Raw genomic sequence first — 13,394 nt, forward strand, 5'->3', positions numbered from 1 at the left:
CTATGCCCAGGGGTGCAGGGAAGGTGCCCACACACCCTGCAGTAGTCCCACAGGCTTTGACCTGAAACCTTCACATCTACTCTAACAAGCTGGAGGGGCTGTTTCAGGGAGGGAAGGAGGCAGGGGGAAGAGTAAAGAGAAAAGGCGGAGACCTCAGGCCATGTAATCAGCCACAAGGTGATGTGTGATGTATCTTTTCACAGTCGAATTAGATGTGCCCCACCGGTTATGATAGGAACAAATTTAAATATACTTTCTTTTTTTTTCTGAGACAGTCTTGCTCTGTTGCTAGAGTTCCATACATCAGCCTAGCTCACACTAACCTCACACTCCTGGGCTCAAGCAATCCTCCTGCGTCAGCCTCCAGAGTAGCTGGGACTATAGGCGCACACCACCACACCTGATTTGTTTGTTTTTATTTTTATTTGCCTGGCTAACTTTTTCTATTTTTAGTAGAGATGGGGTTTCCCTTTTGCTCAGGCTGGTCTCAAACTCCTGACCTCAAGCAGTCCTCCTGCCTTAACCTCCCAGAGTGCTAGGATTACAGACATGAGCCACCACGCCTGGCCTAAATATACTTTCTTAATTCCAGAAGTTGAACTACGTGGACAGTGGTTACATTTGACAGGATGATTTGTTATAGCACAACTTACATTCTTCAAATGGACAGAAAATTAGTATCATTTACAGTATCTTAAGATAAATTGCCTTTGAATGGGTGCTTCCTTTCCAGTACTTTGAGGTCTACAAGATGTATCTAGAAAATTTACTACCATGGAAAATGAAGACTGCTTAAATCGAATGGGAGGAAGGGGAAGAGCCTATGTTTTTTCTTTTTGAAAAAACACTGCTGTAACACTGTCCTTCAGGTGGCTGAGGGAATTTCGTATTTTCTTTAGACATAATTAGGTGCTGAAGCTCTTGCAAGACAACTTTGATGCTATGTGAATTCTGCCATTTTGCTAGCACTGATATGGCTCTTGGATCCACCACTCCATTAGAATTATTAACTCCATTCATATTAATTTTTGTTAGAAATCTTACAAAGGGGGGTGCTTCTGGGTATTTAGGTCCACATTCTATTTTAAGGCTGTATATCCGGTTTTCATAAATTGTTCTTGGAGGCCCAATTACCATCCCCATCCATCTTGTAAGTGTCATGTCTTCGTCATCTTCTAGACCCCGGCTAACTGTGCTGGGGTCTATAAGACCCCATCTCTTACTCCTTTCTGGCCTTCTTAGAGTTCTTCCAGCAGTCAGAAATTGTGAGGGACTTTAACTCCCGAGGCCGCAGTGGCTGCCATCTTGCATTGCTGTCGCTCAAAGGCCAGTAATGCATATTTTTTTGGTGGTAGGGAGAAACCTTTTACAGACAAATTACAAACAAAGAAAAGACTAATAAACAATTGTGTACAAGAAGTTTAAGATGTGCTGTACAATGACTTCACTTTTCTGTCATCATTTGTACAAACTCTTCATAGTTTACTTGACTATCAGTATCTTCCTACCTGATCATTCCATTATCCTCTTCATCTGTTAACTTCTCTCTAAGGTTTGTAATCACATGGTGAAGCTCTGCTGTGTGAATATAGCCATTACCAGCCTTACCAAACACACAGAATGCTTCTCTAATTTCTTTTTCATTGTCTGTGTCTTTCATTTTTCTTGCCATCATTGTCAGAAATTCAGGGAAGTCAGTTGTGTCATTACCATCAGCACTTACTTCATCCATCATATCCCTGCAACTCTACTTCTGTGGGATTCTGTGCAATAGACCTCATTGCAGTTCCCAATTCTACCCTTGTCAAACGGTGACAAAACTTTGCATTCTGCAATTTGCTCTTCAGTCAGTCAGCCATGCTGCAAGGGCAACCCATTTCCGAAACATGACCACAGAAGCACTCAGCTTGCTTGCTGTGACTGGGACTCTTAATTTTCCTTTTCCTGGAGACTTGCCTCCTTCCCCCTTGAGCAACATTTTAGTCACCAGCGCCACCTGCTGACTGTTGGTGAAGTGGAAAGACAGAATTATGAGTCACAGGTTTGGTAGGTGTTCTGAAATTGGATAATCTCCGTCCCATGGTCTCTCTCTGACTTTGAGGATGACATTCTGGAGGAAGGAATGCCCTTGTGATAGGAGTAGAGGAGAGAATATAAAATCATTAAGGATTCTCTTTCCTTTGCCCTGTCATCCTCTTCTGTATTTCCTAGAGGAAGGAAAATCTCTATTTTAATTTTCCTTTTCTTGCTATGGTCATTCTAAGTGTTCCACCAAAAGAAGAGGGAAAGGGGCTACCCATTTTTAAAAAAATTATGGCTTTATTGAAGTATACTTGATATGTGATAGATTGCATGTATTTACAGTGTCTAATTTTGCCGGTTTTGACATATTTATACCCTAGAAACCACTGCCACACTCAAGATAATGAATGTGTCTGTCACTCCCAAAAGTTTCCTCATGCCCTTTGTAAGCCATCCCTCCCTCCACCTGTCCCCAAGCAATCATTGATCTTTCTCTTGCTATGAATTAATTTATATTTAATATAATTTCATATAAATGGAAGCAAATGGTATGTACTTTTTTTGGGGGGGGAAGGTTTGGCTTTTTTCACTTGTGTTATTACTTTGAGAGTCATCCATGTTGTTGCATGTATCAGGAGTTTATTTCATTTTATTACTGAGTAGTATTCTGTTCTATGGATTTACCACAAGTGGTGTACCCATTCACTTCTTGATGAACATTAGGGTGGTTCCCATTTTTGGTTATTATAGATAAAACTGTTATGAACATTTGTGTACAAGTTTTTGTGTGGACGGATGTCATCATTTCTCTTGGGTCGAAGGAGCGGAATGTCTAGATTGTATGGTAAATGTATGCTTATCTTTTAAAGAAACTGCCAAACTATTTTACAAAGTGATTGTACCGTTTTATATTCTCACCAACAGCATATGAGAACTCCACATCTTGCTAATACTTGGTATTGTCAGTCTTTTTAATTTTAACCATTCTAGTGGGTATATTGTATTTTCTCGTTGTGGTTTTAATTTGACTTGCATTTCCCTAATGACTGATGCTGTTTATTTAGCATCTTTTCATGTGCTTATTTTGAGCTATGTACTTTTGAATACTTCATTTGTAATAGAGCTAACCCTAAATCTGGGCAAAGTAAGAGTGTTACATGACAGGTGCCATGAAAGAATCTCATTCACCAGTTGGCTGTGAAGTTCTTCTCAATTTACTTGAAATTCCCACACCTGGGGGATAAAGTTACTCTGTTAAGAGAACCAATACAAGAACCAATACTGAGCAATTCTTTTAAAAGATGCATTGAGTTAAAATACCTATGTTATCTGTAAGTGAAGGGACAGCCCTGGATATGTCCCCTGGATATCTCCCCCATTTTCTTCTATTAATAGCTCCCCCTATTTTCTTCTAGTTTCTAGATTAGTTAAAGATTATTTCGGAAAGCATAGAGATTGCTTTGAGGGAACGGCAGAGTATCTGTGATCCTTAGAGGAGGTGGAGAGGAGGGAATAGGGGATAAAAAAATTGCAGAAGAAATTTGAAATGGCATACCAGATAGCACACCCTGTCTGGTAAGCCCTGGTCAGAGTATATACAGTCATCACTCGGTATCTGAACAGGATCGGTTCCAGAACTACTCCCACACCTCAGATACCAAAATACAAGGATGCTCAAGTCCCTTATATAAAATGATGTAGTTGTTTGCATGTAACCTATGCACATCCTCCTGTATACTTTTTTTTTTTTTGAGACAGAGTCTCGCTCTGTTGCCTGGGCTAGAGTGCCATGGCGTCAGCCTCGCTCGTAGCAACCTCCAAGTCCTGGGCTCAAGTGATCCTCCTGCCTCAGCCTCCCAAGTAGCTGGGAGGACTACAGGCATGCGCCACCATGCCTGCCTAATTTTTTCTGTATATTTTTAGTCGTCCAGCTAATTTCTTTCTATTTTTAGTAGAGACAGGGTCTCGATGTTGCTCAGGCTGGTCTCGAACTCCTGAGCTCAAATGATCCTCCCACCTTGGCCTCCCAGAGTGCTAGGATTACAGGCGTGAGCCACTGCGCCTGGCCTTTTCTATTTTTTAATAGAGACAGGGTCTCACTCTTGCTCAGAGCTGGTCTCAACTTCTGAGCTCAAGTGATGCTCCCACCTCGGCCTCCCAGAGTGCTAGGATTACAGGCGTGAGCTACTGAGCCTGGCCCCTCCTATATACTTTAAATCATCTCTAAATTACTTCTCATACCTAATACAATGTAAATGCTATGTAAATAGTTGTTATACTGTATTTTTTATTGGTGCAATGTTACTTTAAAATTTTTTTCCACATATTTGCAATATGTGTTTGGTTGAATCTGCAGATGCAGAACTAGTGGATACAGAGAGCCCAACTGTATATGTGTTCAGGGGAGTACTGTCAGGTGGATGGGACTGAGAGGAGAGGGTGAAGATAACACTGAATACATGATTAGATCAGGAAGGGCAGGCCCTAGGTGATGGAGTATCTGAAGGGAGAGGCTGAGACCAGAAACAGGGGGAAGATACTAGATATAAAAGTTAACCTTCTTCATAATTTTGTTCAGAGCAGCACTGTTACTTTAGAACACCTTCGACCAGAACAGCTTCTCTTTTTGGTATTTTTTTCTATATACTAGATTCCTTCAACTTTGGGCTTTTCCCCCTTTCCCAACTCTCTTGGCTTTATATGAGAAGAGAGTAGCTTTTGTGGTGACATATACCACCTCCGCTCCCCTTACCTGCCCAGCTCCACAACCAAATCTTTAATGGCTTTCTGTTTCCTTGACAACATGGTATAGTGGTTAAGAGTTAAGTCTCTGGATCCAAACTGCCATTTATTAGCTGTGTAACTGTAGGCAAGTTGCTTAATCTTTCTATACCTCAGTTCCCTTATATAAAAATAGAGATAATACTACCTTTCTTAGAGAGTTAAGTGAATTAATATTTTAAAAGTGTTTAGAACATTGCTTGCCAGATTTTAAGCTCCAATAAATGTTAGGTATTAGTCAAATTTAAACTCCTTGACTCCAGTTTTAAGGTGCTTCATAATCTGGCCTCTGCTCATCTAATCTTCTGTCCTATTACTCTTTGTCTACTTCATTTGAGTCTTGCTGGTTTCCTCACTGAATGATGAATCTATGCATAACTCCAGATGGTTTCCATTGTTTAGAAGGTCCTTAACAATTCAAATCCTACTGATTTTTCAAAGCTCACTTCAAATCCTGTCTTCTCTATTACCTCTTATTACTCTTATTACTTCAGTTCTCATCCATCATCTTCCCACCTGAATTCACAGTACCATAGAATTTAGTGAATCATTACACACTCATCATTCCTTCATGTGAATCACTTTTGTCTCTCCAATAGCCTGTCAACTCCCTGAGGACAGAAACAATACCTGATACTTCTGAGCCCTCTTTCAGTGGTGTGAACACATTGCCATTCTCCATTTCAAGCATCCATGAAGAGATTCAACATAGGCAACAGGACGGTGTGAAGAATTCATAGTTTTAATAATACATTAGTTAGAGGTGGGGATGATGGCTTCTGTCCTATCTGTACTGTTCTCCAAAAGCAGAGACTCCCTTCACATAAGATCCAGATAACACTCACTTCATTTCTGAAGTAGGAAAGCAGAATATACCTTACCCACATATATTCATCATAAACTTTTTTCCCTATTTCCTCCTCTTTTGAGTTTCTTATGGGTAATGATCATGTATTCCTTTTTCAGTTCTTGGTTCTTAAAAAATCTCAACCCTTAATTTATTGATTGTTAGGACCCCACCTAATCACTAAGCTTGTGGGGATGATCTCTGGAATAAATGGATTGGAGCAATTTGCTTCCTATAAACAGGACTGAAAAAATTGGTGGAGAGCACCTACGGAGGTCTGGAATGCAGAAACCTTGTGCAGAATCCTTATTCTGTGATGGTTTTGACCGTGAACTGCAGCCTCATCTGACTCTGGATAAATGTCATTGTTTCATGTATCTCCTAGTCCCTACTGTTTCCTTTAGTGATTCTTTATGTTCTTCCATGCCACTCTTATCCCCAGATCATTTCCAACCAGTCATGGGATTGCTGGCCTACTTATTGGATGCAAAGCCACAGAACAAAGAGACCAGAAAAGAGTGGGGCTAGGAGGGTTGCTGAGGAAAGAGGAACTCCAGCATCAGAGGGGAAGAGATGCAGCTTCTCTAAGTCTGGCAGGAAGGCTCGGGCATCCTCCAGAGCTGCCTGAGCTGCCACGGTAAAGTTGGGGTCACCAGAAATGAAAACATCAAAGACACAGGAGTGGAAGTAAGCATCTTCCACTGGAAGCCCTTGCTTGCACAGCTGTCTGGCAGTATCAATGGTTATAGCTCCCCGATGATTGCACTCTGACTGAGAGAGTTGCTGACTTGGAGGGCATCCCCCAACACAGAGCTGCAGGTCCTGCTCAGCTGAGAAGGCCCTGGCCACATCCTCTGCTACCTTGATAGAGAAGGACAGCTGCCCAGCTGTCTGCCGAATGATTATAGTTGTGCCAATATAGGCAGCTCGGATCTCCACATGGCTCCCAGGGTTAGCAGTTTGAATAGACAAACTGGAGCCACCAGGTCGGTCACCTCCGTTGATAGAACCATCTTCAAAGGCTGCAGGAAGATTGTCCACTTCAGCCTGGTAGACCTTCTGATCAATGCATTCCTGCATGTTCTTAAATATGATCGTGAGCTGTGAGGGCAAGAGGGAAAATAGCTCATTCTGGGCTCGGTGCATCCTCCCCCCAATCAAACCTCATACTGTCAGGGATGTGATCCAAGCACAGAGATGCAAGGCTTCTCATGGCCATCAATCCTTGATCCCTACTTCTATTCATGTTTCAATATTGCCTTATCCCTGCTTAATCCCGCTCTCTACTCAATCTCAGCAACTCCCAAGAAGAGAGAAAGTTTCCCTTCTGAAACTCCTCAAGTCTACTCTCCCCAGCTTTCTCTTCAGTGTTTTCTGCATTTGAGTGAAATTCCCATCAAGGGAAGTGATTTCCAGGAGCAACTGTTTGGTGGGAGGGAGTGATTCAAGATGGGGAGTGGTTGAGGAGAAAAGGGAATAAGGAGCATTGCTGTGCAGTAGTGGGAATGAGGAGTAAGTGGTACGGAGGGGTAACCATGAGAGATTTTCATGAAGTGGGTCTGGAGGAAAATTGAGTCCCTGACCTTCCGAGTGGTGGTAGCGTTGGCCCCCAATGCCACGGGGGAGCTGGTGGCCTGGACGAAGAGGAAGTCGTTATCCAGCAGGGGCCAAGCTCCTTGGACACGGCACGTGTGAAAGTGGTGGTGGAAGCTGCGCACGTGGGGGTCTCCGAAGGAAGCGCAATGCAAGAAGCCCGAGGGACGACCATGCAGCCGGGAAAACCGGCTTTCATAGTCGCAGGGGTCGGGGGCTGGGAGGCCTGGTCCAGCACCTGGAAGAGCTGGGCCCCGGGGCGGGGGAGGGGCCGTAGGGCCCTGACGGGAGCAGTTGTGCTGGATCATCAGGTCTTCAATGCCATGCACTGCCGAATGAAAGGCGAGGTCCCCGCGGCAGGTGCGGGCGGTGCGCCGAGTGCAGAGCGCGTAGGAGCGGAGGGCTCGACAGAGGCCACCGGAGCCCACGCCTCCACCTCGGCCGCTAGCCGCGCCGCCGCCTCCTCCTCCTCCTCCGTCTCCTCCTCCTCCTCTTCCTCTTTCTCCTTCTTCTCCTTCTTCTCCTCGAAGCGCTCCTGAGGAACCCCCACCTCTAAGGCTCAGCGTGGACGACACATACTCGGCGTTGCAGCGGAGGATCTTGCATTGAGAATGAGCTGAGGACGGAAGGGAGAGGATTGTGAGATAGTTCCCAGGCCTCTGCTCGATTAGAGTATGCTCATAACTCTTCCAAATCTCATCAAGGGATTTCAGAAGTTCCCAAAACCCAACTGAGGGCCTTCCCCGATCCCAACCCCCACTTCCGTAGTCCTCTCTTAACTCAGTCTTACTAAAAATGTGTAAGCCTGCGTCTCTTCTCCCTGTCAATCGAGGGCTTCCCCAGTTCCCTTCCCCAAGTTGAATGGGAAATAAAATACACTTATTTGGGAGTAGGGTGAGTGACTAGGACTCCTCAGCACCTGTCTCTCCGCACTCGCACATGCTCACATGTCCAACCTACATAGCAGCCTACCCTCTGGATTTCCCCAGCCCCCTCCCTGGCCCTTCCTTACCATGTCCACAGAGGAGCAGCAGGAGAGTGAGAGTGCTTAGAGTTGGGGGACTGCCATGGGGGGACTGGGGACCAGAGGACTGGCCTGGATCCCCCATACCTATCCAGCCTGGTCCCCCCAGGCGCCGGTTCTTCCCAGCTGATGACCCTCCTACCTGGTGAATTTTGACCGCACGTCCTGTAAATGACTGAAAAAAGAAATTTGGCTGGGCATGGGGAGAGAGATGAGTTGAAGACTGGTCAGGATGATGTGAAGAGAATCTGGGGAGATTGAGAAAAGGATGAACAGACTGGAGTTTGGGGAGAATGCGACTCCTCAAACTATAAATGTGGCTGTTAAGCTTCTGTGCCCTGCTCCTGTGGCCACTTTCAAGGCCCTTGTGCAATAACCCTAGGTGGGGGTGGAGAGAAGGTTGAGTGAACTCTTGGGGCAAAGTCCACTGTATTGCCCCATCCTGAGCTACCAAACAGCAGATATGTCAAAAATGGAGGAATCGTGGGGATAGATCAAATACCAGTCACCAGTGGCATCCCCAATAGAATTAGGATATGAAAATATTTCAGAAATATACCTCTTATCTGTCCCTCTCCATCAGAAGGGACACCCTCCAGGTGTATTAATTTCTCTTCCTTCTTTTTCTCAGAAGAACACAAGGAGTAAAGGTGGAATACCCTCCCCCTCTAGAACATCAGTATTCAAATGAAAAGGGAACCAATCTTGTTATCAGCTCTAGAGACCTGCAGTTATAATCCCTCTCTCTCATTGAATAATAGGATGCAAACCAAGCATGCGAATCAATACTTGTTTTTTCTTAGTTCTTGTATTTTTTCAAACCTGACTGAAGAACTGTTCTTCCCATTGATCTCTCCTTTGCAAATTCAGAAGTTTTCAGTCTTTTGATGAGGACTGGGGTTGGGCAGGGACTAACTCCCTGCTGCAGAACTCCCCTCTCTTGGGATAAGGATATGATTGGGAGAAGAGTCCAGCAGGAGGGAGAATAGAATAGAGGGGCTGGAGATGTAGGGAGAAATAATTTACAACAAGGGGTAGCCCCCACCCTTGGAATCCCAATGTGAAGGGCATTGCTAAGTAGGGCAGGCTAGAAGGGTGTCAGTGAGTAATCATCTGAGGCCAAATTTGGCCTTGGTGAGAAAAATACAGAATAGGGAGTGTGGAGAACTCCTAAAATTTCATCAGAAATCTTGAGGTAACAGGGTAAAGAGGGAGCTAAGACTGCCTGAGGAGAGACAGAAGATTAAACTTCAAATGACTAGAGGCCAGAGGCCAGAAGGAAATGAGACAGAAGGAGAAATGGAGATTGGAGCACCTTGATAGGGAGAGATCCCAGCTTTTGGACCAAAGACATCCAAGTAGCTGTCTGTAATTTTATAAAAGTCTAGCTTCAATCCAAAAGCTTATTAAAGAAATTGCAATTTCATTTTGACTTACTGTTTCCAGAGGTCAAACATTACTCTGATATCCAATTCTCCAGTCATGGTTGTCTACTCTTGTCAGTCGGCTCCAGCCAGGGGGTCCCCCGTCTCTCTCTCCATGTCTCCCCTAGGTCCCCAGATCAGTTGCAATCTCACTGAGGTCAGGGAGCCAGAGAAGGTTTGGTGTGGGGGGAAGGGGGAGTATATGGCTGGCCGGAGTACTGGACAGCTGAGCAGGGAGGGAGGTGGCTACTGAGTTGACGGTTTTAAAAATAGCTAAGTCCAAAATTCCAGGAACGTTAGTGGGGGTAGGGTGTGGGAGTGGGGGAATGGGGAGGGTAGGAGGATTAGAAAGAATATGGAGTATTAGGTGCCAAGTGGGGGTAGAGAGAAAAATATGACAGATAAGTCAGGTATCCAATTCCAGCTTGTATGACTTCCAGTCACTGCCTACTCCAGGCAGCCCTCCAGCATTCTTAATAATGAGCTCCTGGCCTTTAAAAACTGTAGTGGGTGATTGGATACCTTTTGTTTACCACCCTCATCTTTGCTATATTGAATATTACATTTAGTTTCTACAAATGGTTATCTGGGAGGTAACTGGCTTTAAATAAGATTCATAGCAGAGGTAATCCACAGCCCCTCCCCCGTCTATGCAGACAGAGTATTTTAGAAGGACTAAAAAAGCCAGCTGTCCAGAGAAGAAATCTGAGCTCTGAGTTGTTCAGGATGAAGGTTCGTTCAGTCTATCCAGCTCAGATCCTTGCAGCTGTCTATCCCCCTACCTCCTCCGTGTTCATTACCTTAGTTCGTACAGCAATTCCTCCTCCCACCCCCTCAATAATACACGCAAAATATAAACTCCTGAGTTGTTGGGGGAGAAGGCTAACAAAGGCAAAGAGGTGAAGAAAGACTGGGAATAGAATTTTGGAGGCTACTAACCCATAGGGGAGGGGGAGTTGGAGAGATAAGTGGAGGGAAAAAGAGATTCAGAAAGATGCTTTTGTGGAATAACATAATCTTGTGAGTTTAAGATATTGCAATCAAGGGATTTAGGCATGTCATGTTTTTGCAGACATAGGAATATCTGAGATCATCATCTTTTAGTATTTGCCAAGTAAAATTAATGCAAGGACTGATTCCAAATAGTACCACTAAGGCATTTGTACCAATTGGCTCTACATTTAATTCAGAGGCCCACATAATACTCTTCATGATTTTTGTTTTGTTTTTACCATTTTCTCATTGGATTCTTTATGCGCCACCATGCCCGGCTAATTTTTTCTACATATTTTTAGCTGTCCAATTAATTTCTTTCTATTTTTGGTAGAGATGGGGTCTCACTCTTGCTCCAGCTGGTGTTGAACTCCTGAGCTCAAAGGATCCACCCGCCTCGGTCTCCCAGAGTGCTAGGATTACAGGCGTGAGCCACCGCGCCCGGCCTATCAGTGACTTTTGGTGAAAGCCCTGACCCTCTATTAAGTTTCCTCTGATACCAACTCAGCAGGAAAGGGAGGGCTGCCTCCTAACAGGCCTGCTGAGAGTAGAAGTCTAGACACCCCATTCAGTCTCTTCTGGAATGGGTGAGAGTGAGCCACAGTTTGTTCTGTGGTGTTTGGCTGGAACGGAGCAGTTATTGTCTAAAAGTTTTCTGTTTTGTTAGGCTGCCTCATTCCTGATCCTTTGGCTAGACAGAACAGGCTTTTGTTAGGGATTTTTTGGCTGCTCCTATTGGCATTTCTAGGTTGCCGGCTCCTTCAGCTCCAAGTCTGGGGTATATGAGGCAAAAACAAAGACCAGGAGAATCAGCACTGTGTCATTCCTTGGGTTCTGGGGCCTCTAGCTGGCCTACATCCTTCTTTCTCTCCACCTTTCAGAGTCTTCTTATGTTTGTTTTATATGTAATATCCAAGGTGTTCAGTTGTATTTGGAGTAGGAATAAGGAAAATTACATCTACTCAATCTTCCCTAATCCATTCTCTTTTATTCACTTGTTTATTTGGTTTTTCACTAGATTTTGAGCTGTTTAATAGTATTTTTATATCTTCAATACCTAGTGTGGCACATGAAATATTTTTAAAAAGGAAAATAGAAAATAGAACTGGCAGTGATGTGAATGAGTCTTATTCCTTCTCCATCCACCTTTAGGTGTGTAGTGCCAGGAAGAGGAGGAGGCTGATTTTGTCCTGGTGCTTTGATGTTGAGAAAGGTGGCTAGCTCCCCAGAGCTCATACTTTCTTTCCTCAGTCCTCTTGTGTTACAAAAAACTACCTGCAGGTGGCAGAATAATTGATGAAAATTAATTGCTGTATAATTGTATGTAAGGAGGCTGATTTCCTCTGTGACATAGAGAAATAAATTGTTACTCAATATGCTGTTCTGACAGTTAGATATCCCCCTCCCTCCTTGAGGCACAGTGCGTAACTGTCTAGTGGAAGCAGCTGAAGTAAAAGAAAGTGGTTTCTGTTAGGTTCCTTGGTGACATGACCACAAGATTCTTGTTTTGTGAAAATAAATGTCTAGCATTTAGTTACACTTCTACGTAATTTCTGGCATTTAAACTCATAGGAAGGTGGAAATTGGATGAGTGGAAGATTAATGTTTTTCTTAGACAACATTTTAACATTGTTACTTTGAAAACAAAACAAAATAACAAAAAGAATCCCCCCCCAACACTCCATGTCCTACCACTGAAGCCCTGCTGATATACACATATCATTGGTGATTCTATTTTTGAATTCTATTTTTCATTCATTATGAAAAGTATTTTCTGATGTAAGAGTATGCTTATGGGGTGGAATTACTTTTAAAAATTTCTATTTGGACTCACGGGCACAGAGTTAATCACATGGTGGTCATCTGACCAAAAAAAGACCTGAGGGGAGGCTTTTGATTGTTTATTTCATTTTTGTTTTTCTCAACTTTTTGTTTCTAAAAATTTCAAACCTACAGAAAAGCTGAAAATACACTGATTCATTGTCAACATTTTGCCACATTTGCTTTTTTCCCTCTCTCATAAAGTTAATTTGCAATACATTGATGGGGATCATTTTAAAAATTCCTTCAGTCCATGCATGCAATCTTTCTCTCTCCTCATTCTCTCTCATTCCTTCCTCATATTTAACAGTTTTAAAGCTAGAAGATCTTGCACTTCTCTTAGTCTCCCACTACCAAGTGAAACTCAGATCCTGCTGAGCACCCAGCACCCATAGGCTGAGTGATTTTCACTTGTCTGTGATACTCATTTTAGCCTACAGAGTTCGGTGTAAATTCACACGACATGAAAAACTACAGTAGGCCCAGGATCTCCTAGCGTTACTTACATGATGTCCTTTATATTTCTCAAGAAAAAGTTCCTAGTTGTTTTTGGCAAAGACCCAGCTGGGGACCTTTTTTCTACTGATCACAGTTCAGAAAAGCACTGCAACTACAAGAGGGTGAGAGCTTCCTCTCTGTTTGTCGCTCTTCTCTCCGGACATTCATCTCTGGTCTTGGGAACTGTGATCATGTATACACAATCATCCCTGGGCTCTGAGAGCCAAGCTTGGGAATTCTTTCACAATGTTTTTTACTCCAAGAAAAAAAAGTAGTGAGTAGTCTGACATAGCCCAGCATGCGAGGATCGCAAAACCTGGGTAATGAAAATAAATAATATGAAAAACAGAAAGTACAAGCGGAACCACACATTTAGTTAGAATGATATAAA

General features: G+C 43.5%; 1 protein-coding gene and 1 pseudogene across 4 annotated transcripts; both read right to left on the bottom strand.

Annotated features, from left to right (window-relative positions):
• Window positions 1-591: 591 nt before the first annotated feature.
• On the bottom strand, window positions 592-1,304 carry LOC105809603 (annotated as a pseudogene).
• Window positions 1,305-5,542: 4,238 nt separating this feature from the next.
• Window positions 5,543-9,972, bottom strand: HFE2 (hemochromatosis type 2 (juvenile)). Of its 4 annotated transcripts, none has more exons than XM_012643477.1 (4): window positions 9,705-9,972; window positions 8,256-8,442; window positions 7,234-7,859; window positions 5,543-6,751 (listed from the first exon to the last, which is right to left on the bottom strand). In XM_012643477.1, the coding sequence occupies exons 2-4, from the start codon at window positions 8,350-8,352 to the stop codon at window positions 6,128-6,130; spliced, it is 1,347 nt and encodes a 448-aa protein (XP_012498931.1). In that variant the 5' UTR covers window positions 8,353-8,442; window positions 9,705-9,972; the 3' UTR covers window positions 5,543-6,127. The 4 variants fall into 4 exon arrangements, with proteins under 4 accessions (XP_012498931.1, XP_012498932.1, XP_012498930.1 ...); XM_012643478.1 differs by having other exon boundaries at window positions 8,256-8,460; window positions 9,705-9,947; XM_012643476.1 differs by having other exon boundaries at window positions 8,256-8,515; window positions 9,705-9,947.
• Window positions 9,973-13,394: the final 3,422 nt, after the last annotated feature.

Source organism: Propithecus coquereli, unplaced genomic scaffold, assembly GCF_000956105.1.
Source record: "Propithecus coquereli isolate 6110/MARCELLA unplaced genomic scaffold, Pcoq_1.0 Scaffold197, whole genome shotgun sequence".
Taxonomy (NCBI): Eukaryota; Metazoa; Chordata; class Mammalia; order Primates; family Indriidae; genus Propithecus; species Propithecus coquereli.